Raw genomic sequence first — 24,017 nt, 5'->3', positions numbered from 1 at the left:
CATACACACCAATTTACTGAAACAACACTGTCTATGAACAATGAGCTATGGACTGAATTTAAATGAATGAATTTATGGACGCAGACTTTAAAAATGCTAGAATGTCACTTGAGAAGAGAAATATTTCAGTTCATTTCACCAGATGATGTCACAGCTCACAGCTTAGTTTGCTGCGTTACCAAGCCTATCTAGTTCGTTGTTTCTTATAATCCTCGACCCTCGCTTCCTGTCTCGACTACGCTTTCTGGATATCCCCATTTGTATTGTTCGCCCGATCGCTTGACCCTTGCTGACTCTACGACTACGCTTCCGGAGCTTCCCGATCCTACTCTGTTCACCCGCCTCCCGCTCCTGCTTCCGTACCGTCTCAAGGTTGGTGACAGGTGAAATGGTTTGACCAGGCAACAAAACAAATATAGACTGAGATAATGAAATGATTAAGTACAGAATCAAGTACAACACACTCCTCTTAAATGTGCTTTATTTATTAATGTGTGTAATCACGGTTTCATAAAGTAAATCTTTGCCCATCACTACATTTCCTTTTATAACAGTGAAGACCTGAACCCAAATTCTCTATTTAATCAGATCACTTTTCACTTCTAATTCAACAAAATGTGGTTATTTAAAAAAATTAATAATTATTTGCTACTATATTAACTATTTCAGTGCCCAGATTAAAAATGGTTAGATTTTTTAAATATCCTTTATCCCTTTAATTTGTGCTGTTGTGATTTGTGCAGCTTCACACACATCTGAGACATCAACTCTGCTCATCATCCTCAGACAATTTCGACGTCAAAATGTCTGATCCTCCAGTGAAATGATCAATACATTTGCCTCGAATTTTAGTGTTCTTTTTCTGAAAAAGAAGCAATTACTTTTTTTTAATTGAGTTTGTAATATAATCTCCAACACCACGTACAGAAGATGTTTTTAGTTTCCCTGTGGTGTGTATTACTATATTTGCTGCAGTATACTTACATTAATGACATCAATCTTCTTGGCACAGTCAACCAGTTCATTACCATCATTCGCCTTACACACAAGACAGTCAATCACGGGCTGTGTAAAATAAAAACGTTATGGCCTTTCGTTTAGGAAAGCTTTTATCGATGCTATAAAATATCCACGATTAGTGTTTCTATGGTTAAGACGTATGTTCGTATGAAACAGAATTTGTTTGTCGATGTCAAAAGGTTAACGACGTTAAACCGAAAGGTTATAGACCTTCTTGGCTTTATAAGATCAAGAATAAGGCCAATAAAGATATCATACACACCGTTTTTTCTTTTTGTTCATTACATTCATCTCGGTGCTCATATGCATCATTTGAAGTCTTCTTGCATGTTGTGACTTTCAGAAGGACATTTACGTTCAGGATGCTCTCTCTAGTCTGTGAAAAATGGTATTGCGTAGCCACGTTAGCAAACACATATCTTTAAAATAATGATTTGAAGGCATGGTGGTAAACAGGAAATGGCCAATTATGTGTTGTAAACATTATTTATGACATTATATTTATTTGAACAGATCTTACTGACAGTTATTTGTGATTGTCGCCAAACATTTGCATTTTAACTGCTGATAGCATACATATTGAGCTTGAAAAAAGAGGCTGGTGAGCAATCACCTGTTTAGAGCTGCTACAATGTAAGTCCTAACAGGAAATAACTTGTCTTGTAGGGGTTCCATAACATTACATAACTATAAACAGTCACAAAAAGTGCCATCTGTTGTTCTGTAATGAATTCAAATTTGTAATCATTAGCAAATCACTGCAGTTTAAACAGAACGACACACTTTGTTCAGTACTGCTATACACAAATAATACACTTCAGGGTGGTAATCGCCATCTGCACTGCGTCAGCATGGTCTGTCATGTTATTCCTTTCTTATCCGACATTATGGCAGTAGCTACCTCATAACCAAAGTCTAAACCAGTAAATACAAGCCAAATATGTCTGCCCCTGCGGCAGGTGTATAAGTAATTTTTTATATGGTATTTGAAATGTTATGTGCATAAGTAAAGCAACTAATCAAAATAGTGACAGAACTTACCATTGGAGTTGTGATGAGTGAATGAAAAGCAATATGATAACCCGCTCCAAAGTCTTGGTTTGCCTTTTTCAGCGCTTTGTCAACGTGTTTTCTCACTAAACCATTCAAGTTTCTGTAGTTATCAGATGTCTGGGCAGAAACCAGAAGAATCAGGGCTGCCAGCAGCAAAGCCTTTAGGGCACCGTCCATGTTGTGCAGGAAGACTGAGCTGTGTGTGTGTCGCAGATCGTGTCTAACTTTGTAACTGCCCTGCTGCACTGTAACACACACACACACACACACACACACACACACACACACACACACACACACACACACACACACACGTACCCACCCCCACCCACCTTCAGCCGTACCTCATTACCTTTGCTAGCCTTATTATCTATTACTTACGATATTGTTAACTACGTTCACCTGTTCTACTCTTCACTCAGAAATTTGAAACACCTTTTCTCTTTAATTCATCCTCGACATAAGTACTATCTATATACCTTTATAATAGAATGCTCCTCACCCTAGTGTTCTGAGGTGGTACACATATGAGATCAAATACTGTCTGAACTAGGAGCTAGTATATGAGGCCGATTGAGAACGGTGTGTCAGATACCCTTCGTCTCTTATAGGTGTTAAACACGACTGGGAGCACCATTTAAAACAATACCTAAAACACAACTTAACACTTAACAACACAGTGCTCGGATAACATTTAAAACTAGTTTTAAATTTTAATTAATTTTAAGGAGGGTCACAGAATTGATCTGCCCCCAAAGTGGGGGCCTCCCCACCCTCACAGACCACACTAAACTACTGCAGAAACATTGCTTTAACAGGTGTTCTGCTTACCTTTTCCTATGGTTGGCTGGTCTGGATGGCGGAGCTGTGTCCCGTCAATCGGGGTCAGGGGTACCTGTTGAACCCTCCAGGCTGGCTTGCCAAAACAGTTTTGGATAATTTGCTTCTCCAAAATACATTGGCCCTGCTAGCTCACAAATTCAAACTATAAAATTGATTAAAATCTATCTATCTATCTATCTATCCATATATATTATATATATATATATATATATATATATATATATATATATATATATATATATATATAGATAGATAGATAGATAGATAGATAGATAGATAAATAGATAGATATGCCAAAGTAGACAAGGTACAGTGCTTATGTGGACACTCATTTCTTAGTGATGAAGAATAATAAACAAATGTGAACACGTGTCTGCTATATTTTACAGAAAATGCACATGAATACTGGGCATGTAGAAAAAGCTTACAGCATTTTAAAAGCTTGAAAATAACATATTTGATATTTAAAAAAAAGGTTCATTCCACGTTATGGCATTAAATGCTGTGAACACATGAACACATGAGCACATGAGCACATGAACACATGAACACATGAGCACAGAACACATGGGAAATCTTTTGGACTTTGGTTTGAGTAAACAAAAAACATGTTTGTGTTTCTGCCTGCTTCACTTTAAAAAACATACTCTATCAAGATCTTGGCTCTTAATCAAGGTCAAAAAATAAAATCAATGGTATAAAATAATTTGATCTCTGTCTTAGATAATGATGCATTCTTTCACAGCACACGCTTCTTTTCCTCAATCTTCTTTTCCTAGAACAAGATCATCCTTCATCTATAACCGTTTCTAAACAGAGATATCTGTATAGAAATCACAAAATTTAATAAAGGTACACATTCACAATCAAACAAATGATAAAGGGGTTCATGTTAAACCTCTGTTTTCATTCAGTACTACATAATGAATCGTGATATATCTGTGTAACCTATGATATAAGATGTAGGACCAGCTTCTGTAATTAAAGTGTTCAAAGTATAATAATAGCTCCAAGGCCTTAATCGACGACCTGGCTGCAAAAAAACTTCTTGTATAGTTGTGATATTCCTACTCTAGTTTAGAAAGATCGTGACTTCCTCAACGCTGAACTTTCAGTCTCAGAAATACAAGATACAATTGGCTCTGATGAGTACCCTAGTGAATTTTACAAAGAATTCAGTGATCTATTCTCACCTTATTTATTTAAAATGTATACTCATTCAAATACTGCTGGCATATTGCATCATACCTTAAATGAGGCTACTTTTGAAGTACAGTATCACTTAAAAGGGTGAAGATCAGGAAGTAAGTAAGTAGATATAGGCCAATTTCACCTCTGACAAAATCATTTTGGCTAAAGTTTTCCCCATCAGGCTTAGATCTGTAACTGATAAACTTACTCACCCTGATCAGACGGGATTTATACAAATAGGCACTCCTTTCCAAATCTTAGACGTCTTTTTAAAATAATCTACTCCCACACTACAGATGATTTGGTTATTGTTTCTCTTGATGCAGAGAAGGTTTTTGACCCATTAGAGTGGCCTTATTTGTACGCAGGTTTGAGAAAATGTGATATTGGTGATAGTTTTGAAAAGTGACAAAAATTCTTTACCGTAAGCCCTGTGTGAGAATTCTTACGAATAAGACGCTCTCTTCACCGTTTCACCTATATCGAGGTACCAGACAGGGTTGTGCTTTATCTCCCTTACTCTTTGCTTTGTACCACTTGAAGTACCATGGAAATGGTTTTGGACCTCATTTCCACATGGACGTTCTCGCTGTGGTTGCTGGGACTACGGTTGCAGCGATGGCCTTGAGACTGCAATTACCACATGCAGTTTTACACTCAGGTCTCCTTTAGTGAACAGTGGACTAGTTCAACAAACAGACTTCATATAAAAAACATACATATTGCTAAATGGCTTGACTGGTGTCTGTGGTGTCGACCCGGTGTTCCCTTCCGATGCTATGAATACCTGAACATACTGAAGTCGATTTCAAGGCTATTGCTTTGGGTATAGCCAAAGCAAAGAGAAGGGGTGAGAGTGGGCAGCCCTGACTGGTGAAACGAGACAAGAGAAATGGGGAGATGGTTCCGAATTTGTTTTCAAGCTGAGGAGGAATTATAGTAGACGTATCCGTGAAATTCGTTTGGGGCTGAAACCAAATTTTTGTAAAACTGTAAATAAATAATCCCGTTCCACCCGATCAAAAGCCTTCTGTCTAGTAAGAGAACCATTTCTGGCATTGGAGAGCTAGATGGAGTGAAGATCATATTTAAAAGTCTGCGTATATTGGATGACAACTGATGACCCAGTGTAAAGCCAGTTCGATCATCTGATATAAGGGCTGAAAGACGAACCTCTAAGCGTTTAGCCAATACTTTAGCTAATAATTTGACATGGTTATTAATTAGGTCTGTACCTGCCACAAAATTTAGGGTCCTTGTCTTTCTTTAATGTTAAGGAGTTAAAGACATTAATTAGTTCTTGGTTTAAGGATGCTGGTAAGAAGCCCTGTTCTAAGGAATGATTGTATAGTTCTAATAATAAGCGGGATAGATGAGTGGAGAACGTTTTAAATTCTATAGGGAAGACATCCGGATCAGGAGTTTTATTATTATTCATGGTTAAGATACAATATGCTAATCTCCTCCAAGCTGAGAGGCTGATCTAGGCTACTGGCTAATGTCTGAGTTTATCTTTGGGTATATCTAGCTGAGAGAGGAAGGACTGAATGGCAGTGGGGTCTGAGTGAGTTTCTGATTTGTAAAGATTGCAGTAAAAAGAGGAGAACTCCGAGTTAACTGTTAACCTGCGATTGCATCCGTCCTTATCTCCGTTGCGTCACGAAACATAACAGTTTGAGGGCAAATTACCTCTTGACAAGAGCAAAAAACAAAACTTGACGTAAAAGATATGTAAGGCCTTAACCTTGGGTTAAATAAACAGACTGATTTGGCAGTTGTTAACTTTCTCATAGTGCTATTACTTTGTCATGTTTGAATCGAACATTTAGAACAGATTTTTCATATTTAAAATGTTCAGAAATAAAACAAAAAAATAAATAAAAGGACTCCTTTGAGAGTAATTTTAAAGGGAAGCTGAGTTGTAGAAACTTGTATAGTATAGAACATACAAGATGTGTATAGTGTGTACGAATACAATACGTTTCTAATGAAATATGACCTTGCTGGTATTTTTTATGCTTTTCCCTGCTGTCTGCAAGTTGGATACATGGAGTGGATTTCCAAAATGAATTATTTTATTATCTACGCTTGCTATTAGGTCTGATGACATTTGACAAATATCACGTTGGGTAAGGGTCCAGTTTTGTGGTGGAAATATGGGTCTATTATGCCTAAATGTGTCTAAAACCTTGCTAGATAAGTGTGAATGTCACGCTTTGATCACGTGCCATAGCAAAACAGACCGAAGCCTAATCAGTTTAGTCAGAAAGCCTGGAAATGTGACAGAAAAAACACTCATTTTTAATGAGCTTTATTTACTAATCTGTTTAATTATGGTAAAGCACTGTTTCAGAAAGTTGTACTTTTTTTGCATTAACTTTAGGAAGTACACATCTGCAAAGGATTTGTAACCAAGTATTAAAGTGCACCTATTATGGTTTTGATAATAATGTGACTAATTTTGTTTTAAAGATCTCATAGAATAGATTTACACGCATCCGAGATCAAAAACACTTTAACGTGCTCATAATTTAAACTGCAGCATTAGCTTTTTCCCCAGTGTCACAAACGACTCGTTCAATGATCCGTTCTAAATGATTCATTCTAAACTCCTCCTTTCAGAGAACATACTCAGCTCTGATTGGTCAGACGTCCCAGTCTGTTGTGATTGGTCTACCACTGTCAGCGAGCAGCCGATGAAAACCAGAGGCGGGGCTTTTTGTTTCAAACCTACATAGGTTAGTACAGGAAGTAAAGTCTGGAATTATTAATGACTCATTTCACCTGTTCAGAATCGATTCCTTCTTTCGGGAGTCGATAACTCCGTTTGTCGTGCGCTTTGATTTTTAAAATTTTTTTAATTTGAGTTTTTACATTCACAAACAGCTTTATAACACATTACATGAACGGTAATATCTGAACAAGCATAATAGGTGCACTTTAAAAATGTGTTAGCAATCAAATTTATGATTGATATTTTGTCCAATTAATTTTGGTCCCTTGAAATCAGTCACCTGATTTGGATGTCCAGTACTCTCAAATTAAAGCATAAAGTCTGCACTTTGAGCACGCATTCACTGCATTTCTCACCTCATAAGGTGCGATTCTCCATGACGATTTTTCATTACATTTTTGATAGTTCTGTGAATAAGGGTATTGTGTAGCCACATTAGTACACACATCTTTAAAATAATGTATTGAAAGCATAGTGTTAAATATGAAATGACAAATGATGAGTTCACTGGTTTTAATATCATTTAAGATTATTTACTACATTATATTGCACCACAGTTTTGGACTTACCTTCTGTCCTAGCTCTTTCCTTTTAGGATCCACCATCTCATAAGAACAAAATGGTGGCACTATATAAAGGTCAGTGTTAGTTTGGTGGTTAAGACATTGCACCATTGAACAGCCTCGTCTTTCTATGCGGGAGGCACATAAAAACTCCCCTTTAGTCACAGCTGTAACTCTCACTCTGTGCTCTAATACCCTTAAAGTGAACAGAGAACAGTGTGGGCAGCACTCGGGATTAGCGAGCGTAGCTTGTGTGTCTAACTCCCAGACACGTGATTCACAGGGGTAGAGAGTCGTTGGAAGAAATCATAGACCCACACACACGCATAGGCGAGAGGGATCTTTTCCCTTTGCTGCGCTACTGAAAGGGCTTGTAGTTGCTATGACAGAGATGCGAACACCAGGAAATAAAAAGGAGCTGTGACCACCTCTAACTGTCCCAGAGAGCATAGGTTACCAGGATGTCCGATGAGTTTTCACCTCTGTCTGCTCGCACGAACCTCATAGAACACACACTGAGACTCCTCCATACCGGTTGCCTGAACACAAAAAAAAGTGGCTCAGGATTAACTCAAGGTTATGCGAGATATGGGAATAATTGAAGAGTCCCACAGTGACTGGAACAGCCTGGTGGGTTTGGTGCCCAAGACTGATGGGTCAGTCTGTTTTTGTGTGGATTTTAGAAAAATCAACGCAGTGTCTAAATTTGATGCGTATCCGATGCCCATCGGTTAAGTGTGGCTCGGTTTTGACACTGGATTTAACCAAGGGAGGGGTATTGGCAGCTTCCCTTGACTCCAATATCTTGTGAAAAAAGTCACTTTTCCACTCCAGTTGGGTTGCACCAGTTACCACCAGGTGGGGCGGGGGCATGGGGGCGTGGTCGTTAGCGTAAGGCCAGACAGCTCCCCGGCCTGAGTTGGGTGGTGGGGTATGTGGTGGCAGGGCCATGGTCAAGTGTCAGCTGTGGATGGAGAGGACGTGGGTCGCACCAGCAGGAGATGATTCTCACCTGTATCTTATACGGTAGACATTAGGTGAGGCAATTTTTTCTCCCAGTACAAATATGTTTGAGTACACTGCATAAGTCTCTATCTGTTTTTAGAACTGAGCAACCTTCTTAACAAAGACAGGAACTTTAGACTGTTTATTGTCTAACCTCCCTCAGTGGAAGTGGACACTCATTTCTTAGTGATGAAGAATAATAAACAAATGTGAACACGTGTCTGGTATATTTTACAGAAACTGCACATGAATACTGGGCATGTAGAAAAAGCTTACAGCCTTTTAAAATGCTGCAAATAACATATTTGATTTTTTTTTTTTTTTTTTTCATTTAAAGGTTAATTCCAAGTTATGGCATTAAATGCTGTCCAGCACCGAACACATGGGAAATCTTTTGGACTTTGGTTTGAGTAAACAGAAAACATGTTTGTGTTTCTGACTGCTTTACTTAAAAAAACATACTCTGTCAAGATCTTGGCTCTTAATCAAGGTTAAGATTCTGTCTTAGATAATGATGCATTCTTTACTATGCAGAGCAGCAGCTGTACATCAACACTGTCCAGAAGCGCCGCCCACTTCTCTGGGCTCGGTCTCATCTGAGATGGAGAGTAACACAGTGAAATCGTGTTTTGTGGTCCAACGAGTCGACATTTCAAATCGTTTTTGGACAAAATAGCCGTCATGTTCTCCGGGCCGTCTAAGCTGTTATCAGCATCAGGTCCAAAAGCCAGTCCAAGTCATGGTATGTGGGAGTCAGTGCCCATGGCATGGGTAACCTGCACATCTGTGAGGGTAGCATTAATGCAGAAATATATGTACACATTTTGGAGAAACATATGCTGCCATCCAAATGTTGTCTTTTCCAGGGATGTCCCTGCATTTTCCAGCAGGACAACGCCAAACCACATTCTGCCCGGATTACAAGTGCATGGTTGTGAAAACAGAGAGTGCGGGTGCTAACATGGTCTAAAATAAGACAACGAAGGTCCTGTACAGTTGTGCAGCTGAAGAAATGTATAATGGATGAATGATGGAAAATTTCCGCTTGCTAAACTTAACCAACTGGTGTCTTCACTCAACGCTTATAAGTGTTATTAAAAGGAAAGGTGATGTTACACAACGTAAACAATCGACTGTCCCAATTTAACCTTCCCTAAACCAGAAGGTCCATTCAAACACCTAATGATTTCATTGAACTGACAGATCTCAAATTAGTTGCCTAATGCCTTCGGCTCTCCTGTATTTAGCACGGTCCTTCAATCTCTCAGCTTCAGCTCTCATTTGATTCAAAACACCTAATATGCTATCACATTCTTTCTCTAAACGTCCATGTTTTGATATCTGCTTTTCAGTTCTCGTCACATCCAGCGTGTCAAGTTGTAAATCTCGCAGGTCTTGCTGGAGGAGCAGAACATCAAGAACTGCTTTCTTAGCGGCCCCCGAATCAGAAGGTTTTCCAGTCCGTACCTGGGGAACAGCTTGAGCCCTTTCTTTTTCTTGGCCCTCTTTTTCTTCTGACACGGTTGTGTTTCCCCGGGCTGTCAAGGTTGAGGTTCTTTACATAGTTTAATCATAACAGTTTAATCATAATCCCATAACATAATACATCAGCTTGTATTTTACAACTAAGCAAGAAATAACGGTAGGGCTGAGGCTACATAATCCTGAGATCTACATCTCCTACAACAGTGGATATTTCTCTGTACCATCACACAGACATTAGGGGTGTCACGATCCGACGAACCGATGTATCGATGCCATGCGCAAACATCGATGCACGTATCATTTTTAAGATGGACCATAGCCGGAGTGGCTAACTGGGATTACTGACTTACTGAAATACTTCATATTTGCTTGAATGAAAACCAACTTTTTTTAAAAAAAAAAAATCAGTGCCAGGCCCCTGAATCGATCGACTGAATCGAAAACGCGCAAATATCGAATCACTGGCGAAAAGAATCGATATATTAGATTGTATCATCATGAAACGTGCAATTTACCCCCTAATAAACATATGGGCACAACCATCAACTTGAGTAAGAAAATCGCAAGCCATCAATAAGGTAAGCCTCAACTAAAAATAAATGAATATAAACTTTTTTTTTGTTAGGGAGTAATTCTTGTAGATGTCAACAACAGGCGACGTAATGACGTAACGTAATATAAATATTGTGATTATTCACGTCGTGATCCTGTGGATATCGTTATTAAAGTACTGTTATGAAACTGACTGAATGCACTGGGACTTGCTGTACCGAGTAGCTGACTGGACAGTGAAGTGCACCTATTATGCTTTTTTCAGATATTACCTTTCATGTAGTGTGTATATAGAGCTGTTTGTGAATGTAAAAATAAAAAAAATCAAAGTGCACGACAAACAGAGTTATCGACTCCCAAAAGACGGAACCGATTCTGAACAGCTGAAACGAGTTATTAGTGATTCCAGACTTAATTCCTGTACTAACATACGTAGATTTTTAACAAAAAGCCCCGCCTCTGGTCTTCATTGGCTGCTCGCCGACAGCGGTAGACCAATCACGACAGACTGGGACGTCTGACCAATCAGAGCAGAGTATGCTCTCTGAAAGTAGGAGTTTAGAATGAATCCTTGAACGAGTCATTTGTGACACTGGGGGAAAAAGAGTAACGCTACAGTTTAAATTATGAGCACATTAAAGTGTTTTTGATCTCGGATGCGTGTAAATCTATTATACGAGACGTTTAAAACAAAATTATGCACATTATTATCAAAACCATAATAGGTGCACTTTAAAATCCTCCTCCATGTGAAATAAATGAAACACCTCACCAAAGCATAATTACTATGGCATCACCATACAGTCTATCGCGTTGTATACAAACCCTTAAGACGGACAGCTGGACAGTCAGTGCGTTCTTTACACTTTAGTGTGAAAGAAATTGTCATGCACGCCTCCACGGTCTCCGCCATCTTCCCGGAAGTCAACACTGGCAAACAGGAAACATGTCAGAGTCAAGGGAGCTGAAATTTCGCACCAAAGTGTGGGCTGTAGACGTTACTGCAGGGTTGATGCATACAGTATCACTCCTACCATCCATCCATCCATCCATCCATTATCTATACCGATTATCCTATAGGGTCGCGGGGAACCTGGAGCCTATCCCAGGGATCATGGGGCAGAAGGCGGGGTACACCTGGGTGCTAATACATCTCGTCAAGCGTGAACTCCTTTAATACTGTTTAAAAAGCATCTCAGGGAAATTCCTCAAGAAATCGGATGAGAAAACACCAAGAATACATTTCTGGAAATTCTAGGCAAAAAAAAAATCTACTTTGAAGATGCTAATCTTATCTTTAAGAAAAGCTCAAGTAAAAAAAAGAATGATTTGGCAATGAGGGCTTAACAGATGTTAGCTTGAAGGCTGCTTAATATGTAATAATAAAACCTCAAATCTTTCAAGAAATTTCAGTAAAAAAAATGTCTTACACCATTCAGACCAACATTTTGCTGAGTTCACTTTGGTGTATAATCTTTGCTTAACTACTATCATGTATTAACTGCATGTAGCTACACAAACATAGTGTAAATTAAGTACACACCATATAAAACTGCTGTTATCTTTGCCTAATCTTTCATCACAAATTATGATACCATTATGCTAAAATTTTTTGTAAGTACCATATTATACTAAAATAGTCCACAATACTTACAGTTATGTCCACTATGATTTTCAAATTTTCATAAAGCTTTTGTATGAAGAATACTAATTATACACCAATTATGCCAGAATTGTATCAATTGTAATAATCCAGACCGCTATTTATATATGTATTATCATTTAAACACAAGTTCTGTTGCAATAAAGGAGCTAATAAACTATCTATCTGGAACTCAGTACAATGTTAGACTTTAAGCACCCATTCAGCTGAAAGGTGTTACGAGGTTTTTACGAGGAGATTAAAAAATAAGGGAATAAATGTCTGTGAAAGAGAGTTCATTTGTTTTTGCTGAGAGTGCGTTGTTTCTCAGCGTGTTCGCATGACGCTGTCGATGGCAGAGAGCTTACGGTTGGTAAGATCGACAAGGCAAGCCACCTCTGGCTACAGAAACCAATGAGAGTCTTCCCCCATTTACATCTTAGGGGAATCCAGCTGAGAGGTGGAGTTCTGTCCACGAAGGCACAAGGGTCTCGCGGTAGACCCAACCAGGCAGATGATATCACATGCCGGGGGGCCTGTGCTATGCGGGAGACATTAAATCATGTTCTCCAAGTATGTGAGGTCACGCACCAGGCCCGCTGTGCCCGCCATAACAGAGTGATGCGGTTGGCGGAGAAAATGCTTAGGAAGGTCAAGCGGAGTATATGGACAGAGCCTGTGATTGCAACTGCGCACTCGTACATCAAGCCTGACCTGGTGATGGAGGAACTGCTAAAGTTGACGGTATTGGATGTTTCGGTGGTGGCTGGATGCTGTATGACGGAGACATGGAACCTTAAGGTTGAGAAATATGGGTCTTTAAGTAACATCGAGGCCATAAAAAGATGGAGAGAGACGGAGAAGGAGATAATACAACTCCCGTTGATCTTTTCAAACAGAGGCCTTTTGTATGAGCCCTCAGGGGCCTTACCTTTGCCTGTCAGTAATAAATGGGTCAATCCGTTGCTACAATCGTTACACGAGATGAGTATTATGAATAAAAAATTTTTTTTTAAAAAGAGGCATTATCCGAGTCTGTCACAGAGAAGGATCTATCGCCTTTATGATCCTTTATGATCCTGATGTTTGCATAGCCATTAGCGCCCGGATGGGTGCCTCAGGAAGAGAATATCAACCTGATAACATGTGTTAAAATATTTCATTATTCTGATTTATTTTGGATTTTTTTTATCACAACATAATTCCCATAGTTCCATTTGTGTTACTCCAGAGTTTTGATGACTTTGTTATAATCCTCCGGTTAGAATGAGTGTGTCTAAACTTTTGAGCAGTAGTGTCGGTCAATGTTCTATCGATTTGCTTGCTTTTCTAGATGTTGCGCAATCATGGGGCAGCACACTAACTGTCCCACTTAACCCCATAAAGTTCTGATTGCTCACAGCGGTCAAAAATGGGAACTGCAATACGCACTAATTCAGGACCACTGGGGTGTGAATCACTCTGCCCTATGCTCGCTGTAGTCACATTTTCAGTGGAGGAGGAGAAGAAACAGAATATTAATGACAGGTTTGCTGGAGTGGGCTTGTTTAAAAATACTTTGTGGCCACCAAGAACTTGTTTTCGAAGTGGGCCAATACTCACCAGTAGGCAGTACCGACACTTCCACATTTGACTTTTTAGCGTACCGGCACTTCTTACCAGCTGCCAGTACTCTTTCCCTTTCTCTCCATTTCAGGTTCTGGCTGATTCATAATTGCCCTACATAAATTACATTACCCAGGGGGCGCTATGTGACGCTGACCTGTTCAGGTTCTCTCAACAAGTCTCAAGATAAATAATGTTAATGCTAGTCTAACGTTATGTAATGTAACATTAATGCTAAGAAACGTTTATGCAGATAATGTTGGACTTTGTGCTCCAAGAGGGCACAAAGAGAACACGAGTCAGACAATGTCACCACAGAGCTTCAAACAGAAGCATTAACATCATTAAATGCAGGCCAGGAGCAGCTAGCTAATGTTAGCGCCACACCTAGCAGCAAGGAGCCTGTTGATGTCGCATCAGCCAAAACACCTGTAACTACCGCTACAGCTAATAGCAAAGGCTACAGCAGGGGGAAGAGCTTTCTCTTACAAAGCCCCACAGTTATGGAACAGCCTTCCAATTAGTGTTCGGGACTCAGATACAGTCTGTGTTTAAGTCTAGGCTTAAAACGTATTTGTTTACTCAAGCCTACCCTGAATAGACTTTCTGTTACGCTAAGCACAGTCCTAATAATCTTTTCTCTCCCTCTCTCCTTCTGTCGAGCCACACACGATTTTATGGAGATACTAGAGATCCTGATCCTCTCTGCTCTCCGGACTCACCTGATCCGTTTCGGATGTCCTACCTCTGGATGGAGCTCTCATCTACTCCAATTCCAGATTGCTGGGACCACGGCTGCTTCTAAGGCCAAACAGACTTCATATAAAACCATAATTAACTTTTTCACACTATCCGTTGTTACCCAGATGAGGACGGGTTCCCTTCTGAGTCTGGTTCCTCTCAAGGTTTCTTCCTCTTAAAACATCTTAGGTAGTTTTTCCTTGCCACCGTCAACACCGGCTCACTCAATAGGGATAAATTTGCACTTTTAGTATCTGTATACCGTGTTTATATTTCTATAAAGCTGCTTTGAGACAATGTCTATTGTAAAAACGCTATACAAATAAAATAAAATTGAATTGAATTTCTAATGCATTGATGTAACTGAAATTGCTAGTAAATACTCAGAGAATTTACTCAGAGAGTAGCCTATACTTTGTTTACGTTCACCATGTTAGTAGAAAGTAGTAGAGAGCTTTGTCATACTATACAAATAAAATCCACATACAGTACAACAAGGCCACATTCTCCAGGGCCGTGTTGCAATAAATTAAAGTAAAGTAACAATATTATGGTACAAGGTGAGATATGAGTGCCTACCAGTGCTCTTAAGGTGACAAAAATCAACGTGTTTTATTGTAGTTATAAAATCAGGATTACAAATTCAACAACTCAATTTGTGTGTTTAACATATTTACAATATATTTACATGAAACTCTTCCCACACTTGGAGCACAAAAACGACTTTCATGTGTAAACATGCTGGTGTTGTTTAAGATTACTCCTGTCACTAAAACTCTTCTCACACTGGGAGCAGTGATATGGCTTCTCTCCTGTGTGAATGCACTGCTGCGTTTGCAGACTGCTTTGTTGAGCAAAACCCTTCTCACAGTGTGAGCACGGATATGGCTTTCTAGGGTTAAATATCAAAAATCTAAAAGGTGTTTCTCATAGCTGACACCTAGATGAACACTCTACAGTTGGTTATATGACAGTAAGTCATTCCCTTCAAATGCTATTGAAGTTAGAAACGTGTTTAACAATGTTGTATGTAACTTTAGAGACGGTCCCTTAATTTCCTCATATCCGCGAATATCGAGCATCCAACGTCACATCAACTTTATTCCAGTCAGCCACGCGAGGGGATTAAATAACTGTAATCAAGCTTAAACTCAGACAGCTGGAAACAATAAAGTCACACCCTCACACATCACCAATACTTGAACAGGTGGAGAACAAAAACCAAAACACAGGCATGTGTCCATAGGAAACAGTCCTCATTACGTAATCTCGTGCCCTCCGGCTCTCCGTGCACATCGCAACCACAACGCCATCTGCAGGGGAGATTGTGACATGGACTTTATTGTGACATGTATTGTATTTTCAAATGAAAATATTTCAGTTGAAATAAAACATTTTTCTTTTACTTTTGGCATTTGCTTGAATTTATATATATATATATATATATATATATATATATATATATATATATATATATATATATATATATATATATATATAATTTAATGAATTTAAAGTTTACTTAATTTAACTGAAGAAACTAAGTTGAGTAATTGAACAGAGCAATTGATATTACAAATGATTTTGAGTTAAATCAACTTGGAATTTAGTGCATTGAACTTATTAATAATTGTTGGAAGGGCGGGAATGTTTAAGTTAAGTTCACTTAAGTTATCGAGTAAACATTACTTAATTTTTTTAAGGCAACCGCTTTCCTCAAATTTTTAAGTACAATCAACTTATCCGGGTTTTGCAGTGTGGTTCAGACAGCCTTCTCCGTAGTTCACTCACATAAATGTGATATTAGGACCAATATATGAACACCATGTACATACCATAGTATGTGTCACAGGATGTGCTTTGCTACATGTTTTCCGCATATTTTTTTCTTTAGGACTTACAGTTTTCTCTTCCCTTCTTTTTTAAAAAAATATTTATTTATTTATTTGTTTGTTTGTTTATTTATTTATTTATTTATTTATTTATTATATATTTTTGTCTCAGTAAAATGTACTTGTGTGTTAAATTTGCCAAATGTATCATGTACCGCTGATATGGTGGAATAAGTCAATGGGGCATGCCACTTGATGATAACCCACCGCAAAATATATATATACACCTGTCAGTATATATCTTAGTTTTGAAGCTGGGATCTAAGAAACACCAATATCTCTGCCGTCGCAGAGGTAAAGTTCCTGGAACTTCTTATAAGAAATCGCTCCATGTAATACTTCTCTCTCAATGTAATGCGCACATGTCTTATATCATTGACTCCCTTCCACACAGACAGCAATACACTATGACAGCAATACACAATCACAGTAATACACTATGACAGCAATACACAATCACAGTAATACACTATGACAGCAATACACAATAACTTCATAAAATTCTAATTCTAAATTCTAAATTCTAAATTCTTGATGATTCCTACCACTCAGTGGTAAGGCCACAGTTGTCCAGAAAAGCTGAAAGACTCACGCAGCCCAGCCAGGAGCCGCCAAATTGTCGTAGAAATTAGACAACACTCGCAGACCTCTGAAGTCCTCTGAAGGTAAAAAGGTTTATTACAGAAAGATGGTTAATACAGGATAGAATAAAGCAGGATAGAATAATGAGAGCGCTCTGAAGCGCTTGTGCTGAACCACAAGCGGTATAGAAAATGGATGGATATACATTTTAGATTTCTCAATCAATCATGATTGACTGTTATGAACTCGGGAATTTCTGTAATATCCACTGAAAAGTTAAAAGTGTACAGCACAGCATTGTTTTGTCATAGGTTGATATAATCATACCTGAGTGATGAGCCTACACACATAAACATCAAAAGACAAACAGACTGCAATTCAATTAAAATGTTTGGGTTTACCATATTGTAGAGTTCCAACCTGGAACCTTGAACTGACTTTTATATTAAAGTGGGGGATCAATACACACTAAAATAATACGTAATACAATAAAAACACATTTCGTTAAAATTATTTATAAAACATCAACAACAACAAAAACATTACAGTTGTTATTTAACACGTGTTCACCCCGTTGCTGTGAAAGCCCTAAATTCGTTGGAGAGACACAGGGCCACAGCTTCACATTTTTGGTTTGCTAATGAAGAGTTATACATTAGCACATTTTGTCATAATTTATGGCCTAAAGCTTTTTTTCCTGCTAGAGGAATAACAGAGACCCCGCAGGCAGTATGTTTGCCACTGCTGACCTAAACGTTCAGCGTTTCTCCTACAAAACATGCCGAGTAGCATCGTCACTATTTTCCGATACATGTTAATACGCACCAGGACTTTACTTTGGGATCGGACAACGTCACAGGCACGGGTTACTCTGATTGGATAAATACACGCAAGCTCATTGAATATTCATGAATTTGTCCAGCGCCTCCACCTGCCCAGTCTCCTGAATTTAAACGCTCGAGGCTGGTGCATGCGCATAACGGTTCCTGACCAGTTTTAACAGCTCTGAGAAGCGATAAGGGATCAGAGAACTCCCAAAAGGAACCACATAGCAGGTGTATGATCTCATATACAGGAAATATTTCACACGTGATCATGTAGCTCTTAGAAATTATTTTGGGTCTGTTTTTGTTTGAATATTTAGGCTATGGTCAGGTTGCTTGACAACTCTAATGGTCAATTTTGATTACATTAATGCTATAGCTTGTTATTGTTAGTGATGTTCAGCTGTTACTGAAGATGAATGTGTTATGTGTTAGCTAGCCACCTACTATCTAGTTAGTGCTAGAGAGTAATTGTTACATTCAGTCTCCTTTTTTTCACCCAGCTAGCTACAAATCTTTTTAGCTGGCATGGAAATCGATGAAGCAACTTTTGTCACCTTGATCAACCCCAACCAGTTCCCTGCCAAGTTGTGGCGTTTGGTGAACGATCCTCAGATTCACTCAATCTGGTGGGACGCCAGCGGGGAAGGAATACTTGTCCATCAGCAAGCCTTCGAAGCTGAAGTGCTATTGTCCCAACCCAGGCATTTGTCTGAGTACTTCAGAACGACAGATTTCGTCAGTTTCATTCGCCAGCTGAACCTGTACGGTTTCAGAAAAGAACGCATAGACCGTGACGTCTCAGACAAGCATCCCAACGTCTCATCCATTAAGGCCCAGCTGCACCACTTTCACAACCCGTTCTTCAAACGGGATAAGCCTGAGCTTCTAGTCAAACTAAAGCGACTCACGCCTCTCAACAAGGCCAAGCTCGCCGGGAGAGAGGTGACCAGCAGGAAATCAAAACATTTCCATCATATGATGCTGAATTCGCCACAGGAAACCTCTGGCTTAATGAAAACAGGTTGGTAGTGTTTCAACAAGCAGATCAAAGGAATAGACAGAATATATTCATTCATTCATTCATTTCAGTAACAACTTTATCTAACTTTATATAGGAATGTGTAGAAAAAAGAGAAAATAGACAAATATAAAGAGAAAGCGTACGTCATTTTGCTAGTACAGTGCCAGCTGGATAACTTTGTGGCCTCGATCATCATCTGTAGTTTTAGTTTATTAATACTTGACTTGTCTATCTGTTCAGGTTCAGTCTTGCTTGGACATCAGGGAACCCCTTACCACCTTCCCTGTAATGGCCCTCAGCAGGAGAAGGACTGCGACAGAACGTCCAAATCCTCCCAAGCATTTGTAGTGGGCCATGGTGATCCTTCTCCAGTTACATTAAACACTAACGACGCTGTGCCTGTCCCTGTGTCTCACCACTTCCCAGTGGACTCGTCGAGTGCACATCCCTCCAGCGTCATGCACATGCAGCAGGGCGTCAAACCTCATCACTCACAGCACGGGTTTCACACACCAGGTGATGATGATTTAATACATTTTGTCGCCTTTATAATAGTTGTGAACTCAGCCTTAATTAGTTTAAGCATTCGATTTGCACGCTACTTTAGTAAATACTGTAGTATAGAGCATTATTCTGACGTGTAGTTTAATTTCAGTTCAATGTTTCCCACCCCCAGTGTATCAGCGCTGTAGCCCAGACGTCTTGGATTCAAAAGTGCCATGCTTTCAACAACCAGCTGCTTCCTACTCTCCTTGTGGCTATTACCCTGTGAGAACTGAGAAACCTTTTTAAGTTCATGTACTGTTCTGATCACTAAAAATGGCTAGTGTCGTTATTTTAGCCAGTGTAGGCATGTTAAGGTTTGATGGTACATGTTGCAGTATGAAGGGAATGCTGGGAGGTCAAACAGTTAAAAGTAGAACCTTGATGTGTAAATAATATTAATATGAATGTTTCCACTCATTCCTCAGGGCCACTCAGTCAGATACGCTCATCCGATTGATCAGGATCCATACTGGAAAGCAGGTGATGTTCCAGAGTCCAGGACGAGTGACATGAAAGACAAAGAGAAAGTGGACCTGGACACTATATTCAAACTGGCGGATGAAATACAGGTCAGATTAGACGATTTCCCATCAAAAACAGACCCGAGTGTGTATCTGTGCTTACAGTGTAGTCAGTGCTGCCGTAGTACCATAAGGTCCAATAGTCTGAATCCAGGACCAAAAACTGTTTACACGGTTCAAGAACATACAGTGCCCTCCAATAATAATGGCACCCTTGGTAAATATGAGCAAAGAAGGCTGTGAAAATTTGTCTTTATTGTTTAAACTTTTGATCTTTTGTTCAGCCTTCTTTGCTCATATTTACCAAGGGTGCCAATATTAATGGAGGGCACTGTATGTGGTTTAAATCTCACGTTCTCATATCAATCTCATCAGAAATCATAATCATAACATAACATTTAGCATTTCTACCACACACTGTTAAGTCCTGTTGTTTTTTAATGTAGTGATGCACCAAAATGCAAAAAACAAACAAACAAAAAAAACTGTTTATTTGCATCATTTATGCAATTTTGAATAGACTTTCAGGAAAACTGAATTCGGGTACGGAAAAACTCTGTCACCATAGCGTAACCATAAAATGTTTGCGGTGTAAATCAGTGTGTAGCCACCATTGTTAATCCATATTATTCATTATATTCATTCCATATTTCTGTTCTTGCGCCTGTTTTAAAATAATCAGCACATGACTGAACAAAACTTTTTTTTTGTCATGAATTTGCAGTCAGAAGTTTATAGACTTGTTTGTGAGGTAATGGATTTGAGTTTATGGGTGCGTCTCAATCAGCTCCATAGTTCAGTAGTCAGGACACTGATCAGGGAGTGGACCATTTGAAGGGCTGTCTCAATTGAGAAATCCTACCAGTGTGCACTGGAACGTTCGCTCCCTAAAAATCCCACAATGCACCACGAAAACCAAGGAGCACAGACGTTCACTATTTTCCCATACTGAAAATGACGCCATGTTTTCAGAAGCCTTTCTGATCGAAAAATATGGCGGACGAATGCTGTTGTTGTAGATCTCAAATGATTACTTACATTAGCGATTTTTAACTTTATTTGATGATGATTTATTTGTGATGTTTTACAACATTTTTTTAAATGATTTTAAAAAAAATCTACTAACTAGTCTACGATCCTACTTGAAGTACCATGACAGACAAATGAATATGACATAATGTTAGAAAGATGTCCATCCTGCATGTTGTGGTTAAGTACCAGTGGTGATGTTTTACAACGCGAGTACGTAATCATGTTACCGGAAACTGAGTCATTAGTGTCCTAATGTGTAGTGAGTCAGGGTCTTTACCAGGGCCCGAGCTCATGTACACCATATACTGATTCACCACCTAGGGATCTAGGGAGCTGATTGACACGCACCCTACTGTATGTTTTGTGTAATGTGAAACATTAATGTTGGTCTTTTCTATATATTTTATTTATTCAGGTTGAAGCTGCCGCAGGGACCAGTTACCTGATAAGACAGCTTGACTAGGGAGCACATTTTATTTAGAGTGTAGTGTTAATTCTTTGCTCTCTTATAATGCACGATATCTTTTTACAGCTACAGTTTTGTGTGTTCTTTTATTTGCTCATGTCTAAAGCACTTTGTTTATTAAACAGTGTTTGACATGTAATTATAAATGATTAAAACACAGCTTTTAAAATAATTTCCTTTAAAAAGCATTTGTGCCTGTCTTTTATTTAAGATAACTTAAACAAAATGCTTGATGTAATTATTATACTTATTAGATTTAAATATTATTTTTAGCTGTAGTTTGATTCAATAACAGTAATATTTTTATGGCATCTTAAATATTTTAAAAAATAGTCATATTTTAAAGCTGGTATGTAATGGAGAGACGTGAGCACACTGAAGCACTTGATTTATTAAAACTGATTTATTCAATGAAACCATTTCTCGCTTTCTATTTCTATTCACTCATGTGATGAGCTGCTGGAAATAAGCTATGAGCTATGCTGATACCGCTGTCTAAGAATAAATTTAAGAGACATAAACACAGTACATGATTTGATTATGCACAGGCATGCATCAGTTCTTTGTGGTGTGATGGTGGCGTAGAGCATCTATAAAAGTTAATTCAGTGCCACAGAGGTTTAAAGAACAGAGACTGATCAGACTTTACAAAGAACTAACAAGTTGATGATTTTAAGTTGATCACTATATACTTACAATACATGTATCAACAAAACAGTTGCAGGTTGGTAAGAAATTAAACACAGAATTACATTATAGTCGTTCCCTCAGTAACCTCACGTTTTTCCTCTTTCTTTAAGTTAACAAAACAAAACAAATAAACGCACATTGTCATACTAGTGAGAAACCAGAAAACTAAGAAAACCAGAAAAGTCCTCTGTCCTGGAGACTTTCCTAAAGTGGAAATCTTACTGACACTTACAAAGCGCTGACGCTGTTACAGAAAATTAATCAACACCTTCTGACCAATCAGATTCAAGAACTGAACAGTGCTATGGTATAATAAGTGATCATACTAAATAATATATATAGTACTTAGTAATAATATTGACTATATACAACTTAATAATAATAATTATATATATATATATATATATATATATATATATATATATATATATATATATATATATATATATATATATATATATATATAAACATGCACACACAGGAACACCGGAGACCAGAAACAAACAAAAGAGAAACTAGGATAGCATATAAAAAGAATAGTGCAGGAGAGCCATTAATGAGACACCATTAGTGAGACTTCCTTTGACAACATTTTCATGTTATTTTTCTCCTAAGAAGAGCAGTGGTGTAGATTCACATTTATTTACTTGGCAGCAGTTTTGTACAATTTATTTAAACAGTAATGTTTTGAAATGTCGTTAAGTGGTTGGATAATCCATATAACCAAGCTGTTCCAACATCTGTTGCAGTACTAAGATGCAGAAGATTCATTTTATCTGGTGCAAATCTTAGGACCAAGAACCTGACCAAGAGGAAGCCTATTTCTTCAGGCAGATTATAGAATTGCAGAACACTGCAAGCGAAATAGAGTGAGTGTGCAAATCGAAATAGGCAAAGAAATTTAATGTTCTTAAATGACTTCAACCCAATTAAGCATTCTTTTCACTTACTGAAGGCAAAATTGAAGGCAGAAAGACCCACAAACAAGCAGCAACTGAAGGAGGCTGCAGTAAAGGCCTGGTAAATCGTCTCAAGGGAAGAAACTAAGCATTTGATGATGTCAGTAGGTCATTGACTGCAAAAGATTTGTATTCAAGTATTAATAATAATAATAATAATAATAATAATAATAATAATAATAATATTTATAAGTGTATTCGTTTGTTCAATTACTCAGTTCACTGTGAAAATGGAGGGACTCTGTAAAAGTCTCTGTAATATCTCTGTAATTCCTAAACAGTTAATGCAATATTTTTGTTAAACCTCTTGAATTAAAGCTGAAAATCTACACTTCAATCACTGCTTCATTTCAAATCACAAAAACTGTGGTGGTGTACAGAGGCAGAATAATGAAACTCGTGTCACTGTCCAAATACTTATAGACCTAACTATATCTATTAAGGGTTCAACATAATGACATTATCTGTATCTATAATTGTTTAGTGTATCTGCATCTGTATGCAGATTTAACACCCCACCCCACCCCAAATAATAGTGCATCTCCTATTTGTGATTGTATTTGTGTCTGTTCAGAACATTTTATTTGTTCATTGCAAATAATGTATTCATATTCAGTTACTGTAATAACTAAAGTAGAGGTGTTAATTCTTTTACCGGAAGTAATGATGGCTGCTCACGACACTCCTCTTCAGGAGTAAAGCTATCAGGAACAAGGCAACAAAATTTAGTATACTCCACATCTGTATCAGCATCTGCCTGTATATGATTGTGTGTGTATAAATAAGTGATAAGCCTCACTGTAGTAGTATTTTTCTGGAATATACTGGTTGTAACCATATCATGATTCGTCATTCATGTTTCGTCTTCAAATCAGCATCCTGCAGAGGACTTATAGTGGCACAACTACAGTATAGAAGCCATGCATAGAACAAAAGTATTACAAAATCATTACGAAATTAAAAATCTCAAAATCGAAATTAGTTTATCTCTCAAAGTTAGCATAGCAACTGTACGATTACAAATGGACTGCAAGAAACTTTCAGGTC

The 24,017-nt window shown here is 38.2% G+C and overlaps 2 protein-coding genes and 1 long non-coding RNA gene across 4 annotated transcripts; 2 read left to right on the top strand and 1 right to left on the bottom strand.

Moving 5' to 3' along the window:
• Nucleotides 1-464: 464 nt before the first annotated feature.
• Nucleotides 465-7,461, bottom strand: LOC108267382 (cystatin-like protein). The gene is made up of 7 exons (XM_017471414.3): nucleotides 7,411-7,461; nucleotides 7,198-7,248; nucleotides 2,905-3,040; nucleotides 2,062-2,318; nucleotides 1,283-1,396; nucleotides 985-1,065; nucleotides 465-862 (listed from the first exon to the last, which is right to left on the bottom strand). The coding sequence occupies exons 1-7, from the start codon at nucleotides 7,444-7,446 to the stop codon at nucleotides 764-766; spliced, it is 774 nt and encodes a 257-aa protein (XP_017326903.3). The 5' UTR covers nucleotides 7,447-7,461; the 3' UTR covers nucleotides 465-763.
• Nucleotides 7,462-7,592: 131 nt separating this feature from the next.
• On the top strand, nucleotides 7,593-15,717 carry LOC128632994 (uncharacterized). The gene is made up of 3 exons (XR_008396691.1): nucleotides 7,593-8,441; nucleotides 8,747-9,151; nucleotides 9,276-15,717. It is a non-coding gene; the product is annotated as an uncharacterized LOC128632994 (long non-coding RNA).
• Nucleotides 15,718-16,873: 1,156 nt separating this feature from the next.
• On the top strand, nucleotides 16,874-21,696 carry LOC108267413 (heat shock factor protein 5-like). 2 transcript variants are annotated; one of them, XM_053681620.1, is made up of 6 exons: nucleotides 16,874-16,991; nucleotides 18,240-18,756; nucleotides 18,997-19,272; nucleotides 19,433-19,524; nucleotides 19,728-19,871; nucleotides 21,271-21,696. In XM_053681620.1, exons 2-6 carry the CDS (start codon nucleotides 18,261-18,263, stop codon nucleotides 21,316-21,318), a joined length of 1,056 nt encoding a protein of 351 aa, XP_053537595.1. In that variant the 5' UTR covers nucleotides 16,874-16,991; nucleotides 18,240-18,260; the 3' UTR covers nucleotides 21,319-21,696. The 2 variants fall into 2 exon arrangements, with proteins under 2 accessions (XP_053537595.1, XP_017326948.1); XM_017471459.3 differs by having other exon boundaries at nucleotides 18,236-18,756.
• The last annotated feature ends 2,321 nt before the right edge of the window (nucleotides 21,697-24,017 follow it).

The sequence above is a fragment of the Ictalurus punctatus genome, chromosome 7 (assembly GCF_001660625.3).
Source record: "Ictalurus punctatus breed USDA103 chromosome 7, Coco_2.0, whole genome shotgun sequence".
NCBI lineage: Eukaryota > Metazoa > Chordata > Actinopteri > Siluriformes > Ictaluridae > Ictalurus > Ictalurus punctatus.
This window is presented reverse-complemented; position numbering and strand designations above follow the sequence as displayed.